General features: G+C 44.9%; 1 protein-coding gene and 1 pseudogene across 1 annotated transcript in view; both read right to left on the bottom strand.

Annotated features, from left to right (window-relative positions):
* LOC137616420 (midasin) overlaps nucleotides 1-20480 on the bottom strand; it is an 814866-nt gene extending 794386 nt beyond the window's left edge. The window contains exon 1 of the mRNA XM_068346159.1: nucleotides 20250-20480. Coding sequence (XP_068202260.1) covers nucleotides 20250-20348 — 99 coding nt within the window. The 5' untranslated portion in view covers nucleotides 20349-20480. The remainder of the gene's footprint in view (nucleotides 1-20249) is intronic.
* LOC137616074 (uncharacterized) lies at nucleotides 15536-17199 on the bottom strand (annotated as a pseudogene).
* Nucleotides 20481-20784: the final 304 nt, after the last annotated feature.

Raw genomic sequence — 20784 nt, 5'->3', positions numbered from 1 at the left:
CCCCTCTTCCTTAGAAAGGGGGGAGTAGTAAGAGACCAAGAAGATTGCTTACACACTGGCCGTGGCCAGAGTGAGCAGAAGACCCAAGGCGGAATACAATCAGAGGCCTGTCGTAAAAGGGTCTTGAGAAGGTCTCTTAAAGGACTAAAAGTCCGAGCCATGCTCCAAGTTGGAGGTCTTCCTCCGACTAGGGCAGGGACGATCGTAGCTTCGCATGAGCGAGGATAGATCCAGCGGGCAGGAAAAAGTTATTCCTTTAAGCCTGAAGGTCAGGGAAAGGCTGAGCGACAGGCTTCATTGCCGAGAGCGGAAAGGAGTTTCCTCCCGCCGAAAGGCAATAAGACCGTTATTGCTGGAGAAGAGGCCTCAAGGGAAGAGGTATATCTCCCACGGCACCAACCACCTTAGACTCTTCACTTTGCCTGGGAGACCCCTGTGGATGACTATCGCAGATGACGCGACCTCCGTACCGCGACTGTACCGGGTTGTCTCTTCTTGAGGAGGAAGCGTAGTGTCTCCAGGCATGAAGCCGAAGCGACGCCCCGGTTCGGGAGAGATGTCGCAGTGTGGTTGCTTGAGTAGTCTGCGCCGTGGGAGAAGCTCTCCCGGGAGTTCCGTCAGGGGAAGCAGAGGGTCCAGAAACCGTTCTGCGCATAGTCCCAGTGGAGCTCTCCCATTGAAAGGTTGACAGACAAATTGGTCTTGTTGAGACCCATTGTCCACAGACAAAAAGGAGGGAAGACGCAGGCGTCGAAGTTGTCCCACCATCACCGGAATACATCTTGCCAGAGTCTCGGGGTCTGAGACTGGGGGGAAGAATAGCGGAAGCTTGAGGTTCCAAGCTGTCGCGATCAGGTCCCCCAGACCAGCACTTGCTGGTTACCCAAGGTCAAAGACCCCCAGGTACACTCTCTCTACGAGGCTCTGCTCGGATAGTCTGAGAGAAACATTCCCCTGCCTGGAATGAGAGAGCCGATGGTGGTATTGAGAGAATCTCAATCATCCCGGTATCTCTACTGCAAGATGTGAAGGTGTGAAAATGCGTCCCCTGCTGGTTAGAATGAAGTCGACGCGCAACGGGGCGACTCGGCAGGAGCTGTAGGATCTGAAGAGGGGCCAGACTAAGGCCCCTAAGCCTGCCTGAATGATGGAGAGGTATCCTTCAGGTCTTGACCATAGGCCTGGACCGGAACATGCCCCCCCCCCCTTTCCTTTGACGAGTCCGAGAACAGCATCAAGAATGTGGGGAAAGGACGAGAATATCCACTACCATCAAGAGGCTCCATAGGTCAACACCCATTGCAGGTCTAATAGTTCCGCTGGTCCCATAGGGCCAGGGAGTCCGGTTAAACATTGCCTGAAGCCACCGGAACTTGGATCGCCCCACATGGAACTTATCCTGAGGCGACCGTTCGGACTATAGACGGGTCAAAGAGGAAAGGAGAACTAGGAAACGTTCCAAGGTAGGGCTGAAAGCTCTGCTTGACTGAGAACAGGTACTGCGACTCTCCTCAGTCTTGCCACAGCCAACCGAAAGGAAGGCTCGGAGGATGTGGTAACAGAATCTGGCGTCCACAGGTGGTCACCCATCCAAGTACCGACGTTGCTTAACCTCACTGGACGGACGAGAAGCGGGGTTTCCAACGTGGTAAGGCCGTTGACTCAATATCATGGCCAGATACTCCAGATGTTGAGGCAGAGGAAGAGAAGGCTCCAAGCAAAATACCATGAGCCCACACTCGTGGTAAGCATCTGGAAGCTTGTCCCGGCGCAGAAGAAGGTCGAAACCCGAGCCTACCGGAGTTGACCAGCCCTCCAAACAGCAGAGGAGGCGGAAGCCTGCACCTGAGCGGCCAAGAGGAAGGCAGGGGGAGTTCTCTGGGGAAACAAACCTGCTATGCCACGGCGGGATAGCCACACTGCATCATAAGCAGGAATACTTGCAGTCTAGGCTGAATCCGACGAGCACCCTGGAAGATGGATGGAATGGAAACTGAAAGTACCCGTCCTTCCGATCCAGGGTTTAAGGAGTCCTGTCGCCTCGTTACCAGTCTGATCGATTCTGCTGGTCTACGCTGGCCGAAGTTTGTTCGACAAACTTGATCAGGGCTGAGAGGTCGACTATGGACATCCCCTCTCAGATCCTTCCTTACAAGAAAGGATCGACTGAGGGGCCCGAGGGTGAAGCCGTCGATGATCCTAAGGAAGACCTTCGCCTAAGGTATGGATCATTCTGCCCAACCGGGCAACTCTGCTGACGCTATGGCATAGAGGTTCAGAGACACTGAATTCGCTGACAGAGACGGCAGGCGCGATATCCGTGGCTAATCACAGAGATTGTGCGGGAATGGGCATCGGGAAGCTGTCATTCGGATGAGTAACCTCAAGCATCCTCCCAGCGAAAAACCTGCAATCCTAGAGTTCGTGAACTCCTTTTAGGACTATGCCCCCCCGGGGGAGTCTCCCGTGCCATCTGTTCCTGACAGGAGGAAACTGCAGTTGGACACCTTGTCCCAGTTGTCGTAGCCGATAACTTAGGCCGACGTGGTTGAAAGAAAAGGGCGCTGGAACCCTGCAGAGTCTGGAAGAAAGCGCCTTGGAGGAGTGAAACCGGAAGTCGATTTACTCCGCACAGCAGCTGTCTAAGTCTCTGTCCTTGGGCACAAACAAACTCTTCTCAAGGATGGAAGGGTGTCTGAGGTCGTCGACCTCCACAGATGAGACACCCGAAGGAAGCCCTCAGTCAGCGCGTCCAGATGGTAGAACATCGAGCTTGTCCGCAAGTTAGATACTTAACGACGAAAGGCCAAGGTGCCTGAGCTCGAGAGGAGGAAAGTACCCTTGATCTTCCTGTAGCTTCCTTGAACCAAACCTCGGGCCGTAACCGAGGAGGGAAAGAACCTGGTAAGCTCCCAGAGGAAGAGGTAAGCAGTCACCCCTTGTCCGATGGAGAAATCTCGAACGGAAAGCCCACCGCCAAAAATCCTTCCAGGGAATGACGGGGAGGGGCTAACCCAGGTTCAGGAAAAGAGGAGTGTTGCTCAGATCTCCCTTAAGTTTCTCCTATTCTTGCAAGTGCCATGCTCTGTGTTTACGGGGTGAGGCCGTGTTCTGGAAATACGCTCCAGAAGAACTCGCCAGGCTGGTCATGCTGTGAAAACTCCATTGGGAATCGTGGTCGCAATTGCCCTGGAGCTCGCGCGACGGAAATTCCTGGTGGTCGGCGAGCGATAACCCATAGACGAGCAATGGATACTGCAAGAAATAAGCCGACATTTGTGCGAAGAAACACTGTAGGTTCGCGCGACGGAACACCATCCGTCCGCGCGATGGAAAAACCGTTGGGTCGCGCGTGGGCGAACATTGGAGAGCATGAGCGTAGACATGCAGGCACGTGGGCGTGTGGGCGCGCAGTCGAGTGGTCGCGCGGTTGCACGGGCGAGCGGTCGCGCGGTCGTGAGGGTGGGCAGGTGGATGAGAGCGAGTCCGAGGCGGCGAACGCAAGCGTTAGCGCGATGGCGAGGAAAACGCGCTGCCGCGTGGGCGAGGAGGACCGCTGGCGATATGGATCAACAAGCGATCGGTGGTGAGCTGGTGAGCGCTAACGCGCAGGTTGGCAATGGCGCGCTGTGTTATGCCGACGCGAAGGTCGAGCAGTATGCGCAGGTGAGCGATCGTGCGTTGGCGAGCAGTATGCGAAGGTGAGCGATCCCGAGCAGTGATCAGCAGGCGCCGGGTCGCGCCATGGTGATCAGTATGCGCAGGGTCGCGTGATGGTGATCAGCATGCCAGGGTCGCGCGATGGCGATCAGCATGCGCAGGTAGGCGGTCGCGCGATGGCGAACAGCATCTACAGGTGGGCGATCGCGCGATGGCGAACAGCATCTACAGGTGGGCGATCGCGCGATGGCGAACAGCATCTACAGGTGGGCGATCGCGCGATGGCGAACAGCATCTACAGGTGGGCGATCGTGCGATGGCGAACAGCATACGCAGTTGAGGGTCGCGCGATGGTGATCAGCATGCGCAGGGTCGAGCGATGGTGATCAGCATCCGCAGGTGTGCGGTCGCGCGATGGCGATCAGCATCCGCAGTTGAGGGTCGCGCGATGGCGATCAGCATCCACAGTTGAGGGTCGCGCGATGGCGATCAGCATCCACAGTTGAGGGTCGCGCGATGGCGATCAGCATCCGCAGTTCGAGGGTCGCGCGATGGCGATCAGCATCCGCAGTTTGAGGGTCGCGCGATGGCGATCAGCATCCGCAGTTTGAGGGTCGCGCGATGGCGATCAGCATCCGCAGTTGAGGGTCGCGCGATGGCGATCAGCATCCGCAGTTGAGGGTCGCGCGATGGCGATCAGCATGCGCAGGTGAGCTAGTAACTGGCGAACCATGTTCCTTCAGAAGTGTTGGAGAACGTTGGCGTGCCGGCTGTAACACACGTGGGCGATCCGGAGATCGCTGGCGAGCTGATGATCGCTGACGAGCAGAAGGCTACGCGTGGAAGCCTGCGCAAAGAAGAAGAGTCCTTGACCCCGACCTGAACCGAAGTTCTAGATCGCGAGGGCGAACGTGGGCGCACAGGGCGCGTAACAGGAACCAACAGGAACCGCAGGGATGATCATCTTGAAAGCGCTGACGAACAAGAGAGCGCTGATGAGCAGAAGAGCGCCTGTGTGCTCACACTGAGCAGGAGCAGGAGAGAACACAGCAGAAGGGCGTGCAGGGAAACCCTGACACGCTAGGGAAGAACCCCCGTGGGGGCAACCCTTTGCCCCGAAGGGATCGTTGTCCGCCGGGAGACTGATGTCCGTCGGAAGACCGCTGTCCGTCGTCTGTCGGGAAGACCGTTGTCCGTCGGGAAGACCGTTGCCCGTCGGAAGACGAGATCAGACTGCTGTCCATCTGCACCAAGGCGGAAGATCGAGAAAAAGGAGTTGTAGGCTGCAAACGGAGATCCAAAAAGGCGCCTCAAGCACCCTTATAGGGAGATGAGAGGCCCTTACGACGAGGCGGACGGTGGGCCTTACGGCGAGGGAGGCCAACAGCAACAGCAACAGAAGAAACCTCCGAAGAGGAGTCTCTATGAGTGTACTCTCTCGCGAACGAAAGAGAAACACTTCGTGGAAGAGACTGGTCAGCCAGTGACCTAAAAGGAGCAATCCTCCGAAGAGGAGCTCCTGCAGTTGCCCAGCCCCTTGAGCGAAACTGCAGGTGCGACCGCTCAGCACCAAGAGCATAGTCGCACGAAAAAAAGGCAAGAGAAGAACCCCCCCAAAAGGGGAAAAACTCAAGCCTGGACAGGAAAAACTTCCCTCGGAAGGAAAGTTACCCGCCCAAGGAGGCAAGCCTCCTGAGAGTTCTAAAATGAACTGGAGAGCTGTCCGTCGTCACGGGAGTACTACCAGTAGAAGGAGACACGCCCCTGACGAAAAAACAAGGGGGGAGGCAGCAACAGCCGAATCCCCAGGACTCAACCAGACAGCTCACACCGTTGCTATATTACAGAAACGAACTAGATCGGTAACTGTAAAAAAATAAAACAAATAATATTAGTACACATTCATTCCCCCGGGAAGGCTCCGAAGAGGAATCCCGAGGGAAAGGAACAAGAATTTCACAACAGGCACGTGCCCTCACAACCACTTACACTCGCGGAAGGAGAGCTGTAACCAAAACAGAATTATAACAATTATAATTATGTAACTATGTAATTATGTAATTTAAAAATGAATGAACACTAAAGAAAGAACGAAAACCCCGAAAGGAATCGTTCTACAAGCTGAAAAACAAAAAACAACTACAATTAGATTCATAACTAATTGAGACAAACGTACGGCGTAGCAACCCCCACACGGAAAGGAAGCTAGGCTACAAGGGCGTAGTAACACGTAGTAAAAGGGTGAACGACCTCAAGAGAGAGAGAGAGAAAGACATAAGTCAAACTCGATCGCCACCCATAAAATTACGCCGTGGTGGCCTAACTGCCGAGGCCTCCACGTAGATATCGTACACTACACACACAAATCTGAAAAGGAAACTTACTTATTTCTATACTCAAATATATATACAAACATGAAAACATGTTTACATATATATTGAGTAAATGAAAAGTAAGCGATTAAGTAAAGACAAAACAAACAAACAATGGCTGCCAAGAGAGGACCAAGACAGAGACGTCTGTCACAGTCAGAGCCAAAAGTGAAAGTGAGTATTCACCTGTGTGTGAGGGGGAGGAGGGGTAGCTAGCTACCACTCCCCTAACCCCCCCGCTAACTAGCGCGGGGGTAATACACCCTCGTTAAATTCTAATGGCTCGCCATTTCAGCTACGCTAAAAGGTAACCCTATTGTAAATAGCGTGGTTTGTATTCCGGTTACGGAACAAACTAATTTGTTATACAGTGATACCTCGGTACTCGACCATAATCCGTTCGAGATCCGTGTTCGACCTCCGATTTGTTCGAGTACCGAATTTTTTTTCCCCATAAGAAATAATGGTATATATTCTATTCCGTTCCCAAGCACTCGAACAGGCCCAAAATATTAATAAAACGTGTACCTAAACAACAATAATTATCTAAATGTGTATGAAATTGGTCAGAAAATCCTATAAAACAATTTTAAACCATTTACTGTACTAAAATAAAACAATTTTAAACCATTTTCTGTACTGTAGTGAACATACCTTTGAGCAGCGGTTCGATGGCATACAGGGATGGATGTGGAGAGGATGGAAGGGGGAGGTTACTGCTTGGAAGGAGAGTCCCCTTCCATGATGTGGCGGGGTAGTTCTCCTTCAGGAGTTGTTTCTCTCTCCAATGAAAGGGTGGGCAGATCTATTTCAGGAGTTTCTTCTCTTCTTTGTCTCTTCTTTGGAGGAGAAACAGGCTTTGATGTAGCAGCTTTCTTTTCTTTTGTGAAAAACTGGTCTATTGTTAATTGTTTCTTCCTCCTCTGCAGTATTCTTCGAAAATGATACATGACACTATCATTAAACATATGCACTGCCCGGTTTGCTACTGCAATTTCTGGGTGGTATTTTTCAGCAAAAGCCTGCACATCTGCCCACTTGGAACAAATTTCATTGATGAGAGAACTTGGAACATCCTCCCTTACCTCATCCTCTTCTGAAGATTCCTGCTCCACAATCAGATCCTGCTGCTGTTGTTGTTGCAGGTGCAACAATTCCTCCACAGTCAACTCGGTAGAATGGCTTTCTACAAGCTCATCAATATCATCCTTGTCGACCTCAAGCCCCAAACTCCTGCCCATGACAACAATTTCCTCAACGACATCAGTGTCATCAGAAATTACAGGGGTAGCAGTGCTTGGACCCGCCTCTGGTTGGAAACCTTCAAACTCCCTCTCTGTGACACATGATGGCCACAGCTTACGCCAGGCAGAGTTCAATGTCCTATAGGTCACACCTCGCCAAGCTTGGTCAATCATGTTAACAGAGTTGAGGATGCTGAAGTGTTCCTTCCAGAATTCCTTTAGGGTCAACTTCGTGTCACTGGTCACTTCAAAACACTTTCTGAAAAGGGCCTTGGTATAGAGTTTTTTGAAGTTTGAAATGACCTGTTGGTCCATGGGCTGGAGTATGGGAGTAGTATTGGGGGGCAAGAATTTGATTTTGATAAAGCTGTATTCTTCTTTCAAGTCATCCTCGAGACCTGGAGGATGTGCAGGAGCATTGTCCATAACCAGAAGACATTTCATTGGCAAGCTCTTTTCAATGAGGTAAGCCTTAACCTGGGGGGCAAACACTTCGTTTATCCACTCAGTAAAGAATTGTCTTGTGACCCAAGATTTAGTGTTCGAGCGCCACATAACTGGTAGTGCACTTTTACAAATATTATTTCGTTTGAACACCCGGGGGTTGTCCGAGTGGTACACTAACAAGGGTTTGATCTTGCAATCGCCACTTGCATTTGCACACAGCAACAATGTTAGCCTATCTTTCATTGGCTTGTGACCTGGCATCTTCGTCTCGTCCTTGGTAATGTACGTATTGGCTGGCATTTTCTTCCAAAATAACCCAGTCTCATCACAATTAAAGACTTGTTGTGCGATCAAATTTTGTTCATTTATGTACCGATCGAATTCCCCCACGTATTTATCGGCTGCAATTTGATCCGAACTAGCTGCCTCCCCATGCCTAGTAACACGATGAATACCTGTTCTATTACGAAACTTTTCAAACCAACCCCTGCTCGCTTTAAATGTAAATGAATCACTTTCACTGGTACTCGGACTTTTCTTCACTAATTCTTCATAGATATGCAACGCTTTTTCACAAATGAACGCTTCACTAACACTTTCCCCGGCCAACTGTTTTTCTTTAATAAATATTAAAAGCAACTTTTCCATCTCCTCAATCACTTGTGGCCTTTGCTTAGTTACCGCCGTAACTCCCGTTGCAACATTCGCCTTCTTAATCATTTCTTTATGCTTTAAAAACGTAGAAATGGTCGACTTCGCCATTCCGTATTCTACCGCTAAATCGGACACTCGTACACCATTCTCATATTTCGCTATAATTTCCTTCTTCAACTCGATCGTTGTTCGCACTGTTTTCCTCTTCTCCTTCCCCTTAACACTCATTACTTTCTTGGGACTCATTATGAAAGCTAAAAAAGCAATTAAAAGCACTGAAAATCACTAAATCACAACGAATGCTGATCGCGCGTTGTCTGAGTGACGCTCTCGAGAGAACTGATGCTTCCCGAACAAGCGAGAGTGGCCGAGATGGCGCGATCATCACAAAGCCCATGCGGTCGTCACGTGTTCGGCTGGTCGAGTACCGAATTTTTGGTCGAGCACCGCAGCAAAAATTTCTCGAAAATTTTGGTCGAACTCCGAATTGTTCGAGTATAGAGTCGTTCGACTACCGAGGTATCACTGTATATACAACCAAAGGTTAGGTTAGCCAACATCTAGTTAAGATGTTTCGGTACATAAAGCCAGTGTCAAACAAACCACCCGAACTAACCCTTCGTTTCCTTGATCTTGTAGGCCTACTTTTGCTGGCTGCGTGATTTCAAAATTTTAAATCCCCCCCCCCTCGACCCGAGATTGACCTACACACGAGGTCGACCCTTTCCGACGCTAAACGCCGTAATGGACAGACGTGTTCCGTATAGTTTCTCTTTGAGCGATGGTGTTGAGTTTATTACTCATATAGATCAGCTTGATGCTTTGAAGACAATAAGGTTTTTAGACCTACTCGAGTTACCCCGTAATTTCTTCATTTTTTATTTCGAAAAGGGCTCTTAGGTGACATTAGGGGTCCCTGTTAAGGCACAAGAACCGGAGGATTTAGACTTCAGCAACAACAAATATTAAGGTAATCCTGAGAAACTTTATTATTACAATGTGGTTAAGATATAATTTAGAGTGCTGCCCATAGCTTTTTTTTGTGTAGGAGAGAGACTTATGAAGGGGGTTGGGGGGCTTGCCCCCGGCTACGGGTTGTGGCCTGGGAACTACTAGGTTGGGTTTGTGGGGTTTGTATGTTAGTGACAGTGGTTGGGGGGGTTGCAGGGGGGCGTTAGCCCCCTGGTTAGGTCACGAGGAAGGTAAGGACGCGGCTTGTAGGTCAGGTTAGGAGGGGAATTTTGGGTTAGTTGTCCATTTTTCTCGCACGTTTCCGACTTTCATGCGCAGAGTGGTCCTAGTATGTAGATTGTTGGGACAAGCATTTACAAATTTAGTGAATTTAATATTTCATTCTGTGATCATTCCCCTGAAAAGGAGCCGATTTTGGACATTTTTACTCGATTTTCGGTCGGTGTGACGGTCTGAACGATCTCCCGGTGGGTAGTTTGTAGCGCTTCGGCCAAGCGTCCTAATTTGTTTATTATCGCTCCGACTGTTATCTTGTATAGAATAAAAACGTTTGGAAATGGTCTACGGATCTTAAATATGTTGTGTAAGGGGGGGTCCGGGGGGGCACGGCCACCCTGGGTAAGGACACGGATTTTAGCATAGGTTAGGTGGGTTTTTTAAGTTAGCTTCTCCCGTCGTACTTGTAGGTAAGGAAACTGTTGTGTAAGGGGGGGTCCGGGTGGGCGCAGCCCCCCTGGGTAAGGATACGGCTTTTAGCATAGGTTAGGTGGGTTTTTTAAGTTAGCTTCTCCCGCCAAAATCGTTTTCAGAACGACGGCCACAGTTCAGAATATTCCCGTTTTCTACGGGATCTGGCCGCCACCCTACAAAGGCTCCCTCCCGGTCTCAGAAATCTCTTTGATATTGTATAATGGTTCTTTTCCGCCATTAGTGATAGATATAGGAAAGCATTGTGGTTTAGACATAAACAGAGACAAAAGTAGCGTACTTATATATAATATGAAGGAGAAACCAGATAATATAGAGGGAATAAGAGTAGTAAGCAATATTAAATACCCAGGTATCAAGGTAGATGATAGTAGGAATATGTTCAAAACACAGAAAAGTGAAATGATAGTTAAGAAAAACCGGAAGAAATAGAGGGTATTAAAGTAACAGATAGTATAAAATATTTAGGAATAGAGATAGAAGGGAAAAGAAATATGTTTAAAAAACAAAAGAAGAAAATGATGGAAAAGGCAGAAAAGCTAGCAAACTTAACCTACTCAATTATTGCGAAAAGCTGCCACAAAATACTAATAGGAAAAACATATTGGAAAAATGTAGCCTTACCCGGAATACTGTATGGCACGGCAGTAATGAACATAACAGAAAGTGAAATAAAACGATTACAACAGATTGAAAACGGAGTAGGAAGAAAAATTTTGGGAGCACCATCATATGCAGCAGTAGCAACACTACGGGGAGAGATAGGAATGTCCGAAATGAAAACTAGGATAGCAGGAGGAAGGCTAAGGTTTGTGAAAGGGATAGAAGAGGGGAGAAATGATTTGCTGAAGACAATTCTAGAAGAAATGAAAGAAAATGAAAATAACAGGTGGATGAGAGACTAAGAAATGGATTAAAGATATGGAAATGAACGATAGAACTTTTAGAAGAATGGGAAGAGAAGAGCTTAAGGCCAAAATTAGAGAAGTAGATGGTAAAAAGTGGAGGGAAGAGATAAAAGAGAAAAATAGTTTAGAAATATACGAACTAGAAAAAGGGCAAATAGGAGAAGAAATTTTTTATGACAACAAACCAAATTCTATTACAGTGAACCCTCGCTACTTCGCGGTTCGACAATCGCGGATTCACCACTTCGCGGGGTTTTCCCATAACCCATATATATATACATATCGCGGATTTTCCGGAAAATTCGAAAATACCGCGAAATCTGAAGATAACCAAATACGATATTTTGTTACCTGTAATTCCATTAATACTGTAATTAGTAATATCTGCTCTTACTGATTGTTCATTGCATTACATATGATATATAATTCAGCACAGAAAGAAATAAAACACGAAAAGAGAATGTGATCATACGATAATTCAGTACGTAGTAAAATTAAATCGAACATGAAACGCAAATCAGATGCAGTCATACCATATTAGAATGGTGTGTACTGTAATGGATGTGCTTCTTTTCCATGAATCTTTTGTATGTATACGTACGTAGTACAGTACTGCATCCAATAATATTCTTTGTTGCAAAAATCACATTTCGAATAAGTACTGTAAGCGTACGAGAGAGAGAGAGAGAGAGAGAGAGAGAGAGAGAGAGAGAGAGAGAGAGAGAGAGAGAGAGAGGCGTAAAATAGCGTACGTGCGTAAATTTTTATTATTATTGTTATTATTATTATTGTTGTTGTTGTTAATAAAATTATTATTGTTATTATTATTAATCATTATTATTATTATTATTACTGTACTGTACAGTATTATTATCATTATTTATTATTATTACGGTACCCTTGTACTTAATCTACGTACGTTCAGTATGCGCGGGGCATCTTCTATGAGTAACCAACGCACCATGTACTGTAAGACGGGTTGTGATTGGTTCAAGCGCTGACAGATGACGAATCAAAACTCAAGTTTTGTTATCTAGCCTGTGATTGGTGTTTTGCCCGCATCTTCAACTTCCAGCATCACAGTTCTCGCGGGTCTGCATCGTTCACTTTCTCTTTCCGCGTATTGCTGAGTAGACGTTCTTAAGTTTGTGAAGTTTAATCTGTGCTGTGTGCGACTGTTTTAAGTTGAACTTTTTGTTGAACTTTCTGTTACAATGGCTCCCAAGCGTTCTGCTTCTAGTAAGGCTGGTAGTGAGCCTAAACGCCACCGAAGAATGATGACGATAGCTGAGAAGGTTACGCTTCTCGACATGTTAAAAGATGGTAGAAGTTACGCGGCCGCCGGCCGCCATTTTGGCATCAACGAATCCACCGTTCGCTACATCAGGAAGGACGAGGCGAACATTAGAAAGACTGCTGCAATCACCTTTAGCAGATCAGCGAAGCGAGTCGTTACAACGCGTAATAAAACGATCGTACGCATGGAAGGTGCTTTAGCTGTGTGGATTGCCGACTGTCGGAAGAAGAACATAGCGTTGGATACGAACACCATCCGAACAAAGGCTTTGAGCTTGTATGAGAATTTTGCGGCAAAGGAACCTCATGACGACGATGGCGACCATGCTGAAGAAGATGATGATGTAGATGATCCTCAACCAGGGACCTCCACTGATTCCCAGCGTCAGAAACAACGTTTTTCCGCCAGCAAAGGATGGTTCGCGAAGTTTCAGAAACGCTTCGCCCTGAAAAGCGTTTCCCTGCATGGGGAGTCTGCTTCCGCTGACACTGCCGCTGCTGAAACTTACGTGAACCAGACTTTCAAGAACATTATCGCTGAAGGTGGATACAAGCCGGAACAAGTGTTTAATATGGATGAAACCGGCTTGTTTTGGAAGAGAATGCCGTCGCGAACTTTCCTGTTCAAAGAGGAAGCCAAAGCCTCTGGCTTTAAGGCATTCAAGGATCGCGTTACCCTCGTGATGTGTGGCAATGCTGCTGGATTTTTGTTAAAGCCGGGGCTTATTTATAAGTCGAAAAATCCTCGCGCTTTGAAAAACAAAAATAAGAATCTCCTTCCCGTGTACTGGATGCATAATCAAAAAGCATGGATTACGAAGATGCTGACCTCCAACTGGTTCCACCAGTGTTTCATCCCGCAAGTCCATGAATATCTCTTAGAGAAGGGCTTGCCATTCAAGATCCTTCTCCTTATGGATAACGCTGGTGGACACGCAACTGACCTGTCGCGTGAGGGCGTTCAGGTTGAGTTCCTGCCACCCAACACCACGTCATTAATTCAACCAATGGACCAGGGGGTTATCAGGGCGTTCAAGGCCCTCTACACGAAGAATACCTTGGCGGACCTCGTTGCGTGTGTGGATGCTGCCCAAGATGACGAGGATGAAGACTTCAACTTGAAGGCGTACTGGCGGCAGTACACCATAGCCACGTGCCTGCAGAATATTCAAAAGGCACTTCAAGAGATGAAACCTGCAACCGTAAATGCGAGCTGGAAGAAGCTGTGGCCCGATATTGTTTACGACGACAAGGGATTTACTCCGTCGGAAATCCAACACTCTGCAATACGGAAATCTGTGCAGTTGGCTGCCATAATTGGGGGTGACGGGTTTGGCGACATGACGACTGAAGACGTCGACGAGTTGTTGGACTGCCATTCCCAGCCCCTAACTGACGCAGACCTCGAAGACCTGACGAAATCGGCAAGTGAGGAAGAGAGTGAGGGTACCCAGGAAGAGACCCAAGAAAATGTAGAAGAAACGGGCTTAACATTAGAACGGCTCGCCAATTTCTGCAACCATATGAAGGAGGCGAAAGAAATGTTGCAAGAGTGGGACGAGGATATGGTTCGCTCGATGCAATTCTGCAACAAGGTCGATGACATCACGACTCCCTACAGGATGCTCTTGGATCGAAAAAAGAAGCAGCGGCAACAACTTCCGATCACAATGTTTTTTCAGCCTCGCAAAAAAGAGCCAGTTCCTCCTGCTAGTACGCCTTCGGAAGAAATTGAAGAAGTTGAAGAGGTGTCCCAGGAAAAGACACCTCCGTCTGAAGAGACGTAAAATACTATCATTGACTGCACAGTAGAACACATCATCAGCTTCATCATCATCATTTCTACTGTGCAGCAAATTCATCGCCATCGTCATTCAAGTTTTTCTGGAACTTCTTTCGTGGTGAGTACAGTAACAATCTTTATTTTTTACTTTAACCTGTTTTATAGTTTAGTACTGTACGTACTGTATGCATTAAGTTAAAGGGAAGGTTTTAAAAGTCTACATGTTGTAACCTATCATATTTTTTTTGTTTAAAATTTACATTTACGTACGTAAAACAATCTCTCTCTCTCTCTCTCTCTCTCTCTCTCTCTCTCTCTCTCTCTCTCTCTCTCTCTCTCTCTCTCTCTCTCTCTCAACTTGTTTTCCTGCTTTGCTACGTATAAGTACTGTATAATTTATATTTGTAAGGTAACATATTTTGTAAATGCTTTGTACTGTAAATACTGTATGTACTGTATCATTATTTATCACTATCATCATGCGTGTTAAATGCCTTGTTTGTTCTGAGCGTGGTTGTTTACTGAGCGTACACGCCGTCGTTTCAGGCGGCGTCATAAAGAAAAAGATTTCATTTGGAAGTCCTAAGAAAAATACGTAAACTAAAACATTGGTAATAAAAAAATCAACATACAGTACTGTATAATCAATATAATCGATGCAAAAACTAACCATACGTACATATATGTGTACACTAAATGAGTTTGTTTCTTCATTATGATCAGAGATGAACGTAAACAAAACATTGGTTGCCATTTTTTATCGTGCTTTTTAGGTGTTTAGGAAACACATGATATAAAATCGCCTTTAATATTTGTGCCTGTTTTAGTTTAGGGTGCTGTAGTACATGCATTAAGTGTTCTGTACATTACAGGGTGTAAAGGGTGGTTTGTTAACAGTACTACGTACAAGGGAAGGTTTTAAAAGTCCGAATATACATGTTAAATAAATAGGTAAATATGCTGTCACTACTTCGCGGATTTTCACCTATCGCGCCCGCGTCTGGAACCTATCTACCGCGATAAACGAGGGTTCACTGTATTATGTACAGAGCTAGGGCCAACTGTTTGAAATTAAACGATAAGGAAAAGACATGAAGCAGGAGGTAGGGTAGAATGATTGTAGTCCAACTCGTCCCATCGCCAACTCGTCCCATCGCCAAGTCGGCCCATTGCCATCTCGGCCCACTACCAGCTCGGCCCTCTATATACCAACTCGGCCCTCTATATACCAACTCGGCCCACATCCAAATTTATCTTATTAAAGCTATTTTATATCATTATATTGTGTGTTATTTTCTTTTATTATGTTTTGTTCTATTTCGAGATCAGACCTGAGAAAAGTCTCGTTTATCTCTTTCCAAGTAACTTTGTAAATAAATCTCCGAGGTAAGTAAAAACAGTTTGAAAATAGAAAGAGTAGTCTTTATAAATAATATAATGATAAAAAGTAAAGCACATTGCTAAAAGCTTCTAAAAATAATAATGTACATATTACGAAACATAGACAGCAATATGATGAGAAACTGCCTTCAGTAATTGTCTGGCCGATCTTTCATTATTATTATATTCGTCCCATAGTTTTACAAGTTGGCCGTGATGTTTATTATACTTATGTTGCTGCTTTCTCAAAACCTTCCCTTCTGACAGCAGCCGCACCTGTAAATTAACTATGTTTGCCTCATCATGTAGGAGCTTTAAAAGTAAATAAAAATTTAAGTTTCCTTTCCTTGCCTTTAAGTTTATTCTGTTATGCCATCCCTCAACATCATTATTTGTTCTGATGCTCCGACCGAAGACGCACCACGTGTGAGGAGGCCATATTGCAGAAGTGATCCACGTCTTTTTCACGTAATTTAAAAGGCTTATGAGTTCATTCACCCCTGCAGCTTTCCTATAAAACCTGATAAAAAGCTCTTCTATATGTTCCTGTGGCATATATGGGAGCGACAACAACTGCCTTAAAAACTTGTAAGTGCCGACGTCGTTTGTGTAAGAACTTTGAAGGCCTAATTCTTGCACTTTCCTCCATACAGCCTGGCCCCAGTGGAAAGCACAACCATGGATCGTAACATTTGGTAAAATGTCGGGAATAGCACGCCATACACTGCCTTCAAAGTCAATTAAAACTTCTTCAACTTTAAGGGCATGCCCACCTATCAGTTCTCTTATTTCACAAAGAACTTTTTTGTAGTCTCTGCGCCTTTTTCCTGACATAAGCGCAAACAAAAGGGGAACTTGCTTTAATTGCCCATCATATTTCACAAATGCATGGATTGCGTACTATTTTAAAAGTAGCATCAGCATACCACTGCTTCGCTTTAGATAGTAACTTAAGTTGATCATCTGTGGCAAATATCAAATGCCGTCTTTCTCCGACAGTAATGTCCCGTTGCAAAAAGTGTTCAGGAATGTGGGCATCGCTAATTTCGAAATCGAGGTCTTGCGGTTCTCGTGGTCGATTTGCCTTCCGTTTACGATTTCCCTGCCTAGCAAGATTAAATGGAGCCGGTAGACATGAAACAGGAATGGTAGGATTTACTTGCTCCCGAAGTACCTCGTCAACAATATCAGAAGCAGGCCGAAAGACGTCTTCCATTGCCTTTTGCTTCACGAGTGTACACACCTTACTTTTTACAGCACAGCTGGTCTCAGGTGGATGGCAGTGTTCAGCATGCCCTCTAATAAAAGTGTTACCCACTTCTTTTACTGCCGCCATGCATGAGATTTTTTTGTTTCTAACCAAACACCGCCAATGAATACTCACGTTATTTTTTCTTTTTAGTGTGTAAGAGTAGCCGGTGCTGTCAATAAGTTTCGAATTTCCTCTTTGTGAAGATGATTCAATCTTTTCATATGTTACTGTCTCCCTTGAGGGAGACATTACCATTGGCGTAGGATCCTCAATTGAAGAAGCACCACTGATATTTGACACTCCACCTTCAAATGAATCTAAACTCTCGGTATTCACATTACTCATTGCCACTGCATCCTCAAAATATTCCGTGTTTGCGCTCGAAACTACACAAGTTCCCCCGGACTCTGATTTTCTTGAATACACATGTGACACATCCAGTCAATATAACCTTCTTTAACAGCAGCCCTGTATTGCTCCCGGGTGATCCCACTTCCACAGGTCCGATGCTGCCAGTAGCTACATCCATCACATTGCAGTGCTTCCTGTCATATGTAAAGAACACGTTACACATGACATTGTGAGTACAAAGTTAATATATGACATTTCCTTCTTACTGTCCACAAACACCTAACAATTGTCTCAGAGTGCAACTGCGAGGTTTTCCTCCTATTACGTCTTTCAAACCTTTTACTGTCAATTTCTATTTCAGCGCTGAATGGCCTTAGTACCCCAGTGACTGGCATAATGCCAAAATTCTATACAAATTAAAGTATATGTCATTGGAGTACTGTACTATTTATTTACTTTAAAGGTAAATATTCTTACCTGACAGGAACGGACAGTTTCACAGCATATCAAGCACTGGTCAGCCATGTTGTCCTAGCTGCTTGAAGTCTAGCAGTAGGTTCATAACCATATCAATTATATAAGCTATGGTTCAGTTTCGAAAATTATTCAAAGCCTTGAACTACATATACGAAACAACTATTACAATGAGGCAATGAGGCACTTAAGAGACACTTAAGTGCTTGTATAAAGAAGGTTCCTAACCAGCCTCTCTCTCTCTCTCTCTCTCTCTCTCTCTCTCTCTCTCTCTCTCTCTCTCTCTCTCTCTCTCTCTCTCTGTATGTACATGTGCGTGTGTATCTCCCTCCATCCGGTCCCCTCTCTCTCAGTATTTCTTTTCAAACAATTATAACAACAACCAAAGGATTTATAATGTTTAGGGAAACGAGTTGTCCAATAATTGTTTCTAAATGCAGTTGTTATTATAGCCATTAAATAATGTTTGGAAATGAATAATAAAACCTTTACACCTATCATTGCGTGATATTGCTGTGCGTGTGCTGTTGCAAAAGCTATACTGGACGACTTCATTTGATCTGATCTGACCTGTCAAAAATGGGCCGACTTGGCACAGGCGATGGGCCGAGTTGGTTACATTGAATGGGCCGAGATGGTTATGGGCCGAGTTGGACCTATACCGGTAGAATGTAAACTATGTGGGGCAGTTAATGAAGACCTCGCCCACTTTATTCTTGAGTGTCCAGACCTCAGCGACGAAAGAAGAAAAATAATGGAATTGCAACAGCCGTATGAAGAAGAAAAGAAGATAATAGGAAACGTGCTGTTCAAGAAAGAAGGAATAGAGAAAAGAAAAGAATATATCTATCAAATGTGGAAAAAAAGAGAGAAGAAAATAAAAGAATTAGAATAAAGAAGAAACCCAAGGAGGTGCCGATGGAAAGGCAAATCCCTCCGCCCAACAACAAGAACAAGAAGAAGTTAAGGCGCAAAAGCTAGCTAATCTTACATATTCGATCATAGAAAAAAGTTGTAATAAGATACTGATAGGGAAAACATACTGGAAAAGTGTAGCACTACCTTCTATATTATATGGAACAAATGTGATTAACCTAACGGAATCGGAAATAGAAAAGTTGCAGAGAATAGAGAATGGAGTGTATAGAAGGATGTTAGGGGGTGTAAAGATACAGCAATTGTAGCCTTGAGAGGGGATGTATGAGCATCTGCTATGAAAACAAGGGTAATGGATGGTAAGCTGAGGTACCTTAATAGCATTTTTAAGGGAGAAAAGGACCTACTAACAGCAATAGTCAATGATATGGAAGAAAAAGAGAGGAAGTGGTGAATGCATGTGAAGAAGTATGCTGAAGAATGTGGGATGGCGATGAGAGAAGTCAAGAGATGTACGAAAGAGGACATAAAGAGAACAAGAGAATGGGACACAAGCAAATGGAAGAGTGAAATGGAGTGTAAGGAGAGTCTAATTTTGTATAAAAACTGGAAAAGTGAAATCAAGGAGGAGGAAGTGTATGACAACACATTTTCGTCAATTTTATTATTCAGAGCAAGGACAAACTCATTGGGCTTGAATATAAGAAACAGACACCAAAATGGAAATATAAACTGTGTATTCTGTGATGTAGAAGAAAATGCTAACCACTTTATATTATATTGTCCACAGTTTAGTGATATAAGAATAAAAGCAATTGAGCTCCAACAACTGTACGAAGAAGATAGTGCACAAACAGTTGGAAAATTCCTTTTTTGTGAAGAGAATATTGAAAATAAGAAAAGTATACTACAACAAATGTGGATGAAAAGAGAAAAACTAGTGAAAATAAGGAACACACAAAACTAAAAGACACAGAGGCCGTTGTAAAGGCTATGCCTCACCCCAGAACCTGAACCTGAACCTTAGCTCGCATGAAAATAAAACATCAAGCTCGTATGTACAGGCAAGCGGTAATGTTGAGCTGCGCACGCTAACATTACAGGAAAATAAAACAACCTCATATGCACTGGCGAACGGTAATGTTCGCGCATGCGCAGATTATCAAGGAGAATTCTGAGACCGAGGGATCGTTCAGACCGTCACACCGGTCCAAGGCCTGTCCCCATAAACTACAGAGGCTCCGAAAAATAAGTTGTCAAGTAGCAAGAAAGATATCGCTTGTCCCAACAAATTACATTCTACCCAAGGTTTCTGCCAGTAGTATATGGGATCAAAATAGAGTACTGTATTTGCAAAGATCTCTTAAATTATGAGTTCCTATGACCTATTAATATTGCAATGATCTATAAAACCAAATAATATGCATTGCACTCAGTGATGAAGACTATGCAGTTAATGCTTTGATTCATAAGATTCGTCGTTTGGATATCATATAGCATGTTGAGAAACATGGGGGGGGGGGTTGCCACTTTCATGCTGAAATAATGCGGAAATTCAAGAGGCTATTCATGATCATGGTGTCAGTTATGTTGCGATGGGGCACATATGGAATGCATAATAGGTATCACGTGATAACCTGCTCTTTCACTGTCAAAGGTATGGACATTTTTAAAATTATATTTCAATCCAGTCCGACACTGGAAACATACTAAAATCATTTATCCTATCATTGCCTTTAAACAGCATTACTTGCAAAATCTATAAACTACTGGAGTCTCCAAGCGTTGATTAACAAATAATGGATAGCATATAGCAGTTGGATAATTTTAAGTTTTAAGGGTTATGACAGGCCATGCCGTAGTGGTACTTACATCTTGTTTCAAGTATTTTCCGTATATCTCAGCACATTTCTTATCTACCTGAGACAGTGTATGAATCTGTCTTCTAAATATAACAGGATCGGCATCCATAACTGCTTTTTTTAAGGACAAGGTTTTTTCATAATTGGTTAACTTGTACAAATTACACTGCGACCAGGTTTACTGGTTCACCCGTTCAGGATCAGACCAGTCACCAGTGTTGAAGCAAAGCCATGCCGCATGCCTTGTACTGTAGTTGTAGTGAACGTATTGGGTCGTGGCCTCTGTAACGGCAATCCTTGTGTGATTTTTCTTTCGATATTTTTTCATCTATTATTATTATTATTATTATTATTTATTTTCAATTATTATTATTATCATTACTGGTGTTATTATTAACACAGCCAAAGAACAGTAACATCAAAACAAATCTTTCATAAATAAACTATAAAAGGCTTATTTCAGACTACATTGGATCTCTCTCTCTCTCTCTAACTACTTCAATGTAATTGTTCAGTTGCTACTTTCCTCTTGGTAAGGATAGAAG

The sequence above is a fragment of the Palaemon carinicauda genome, chromosome 22 (assembly GCF_036898095.1).
Source record: "Palaemon carinicauda isolate YSFRI2023 chromosome 22, ASM3689809v2, whole genome shotgun sequence".
NCBI classification, from domain to species: Eukaryota; Metazoa; Arthropoda; class Malacostraca; order Decapoda; family Palaemonidae; genus Palaemon; species Palaemon carinicauda.
The sequence above is the reverse complement of the archived record's forward strand: the minus strand, read 5'-3'. Positions and strand labels throughout refer to the sequence as shown.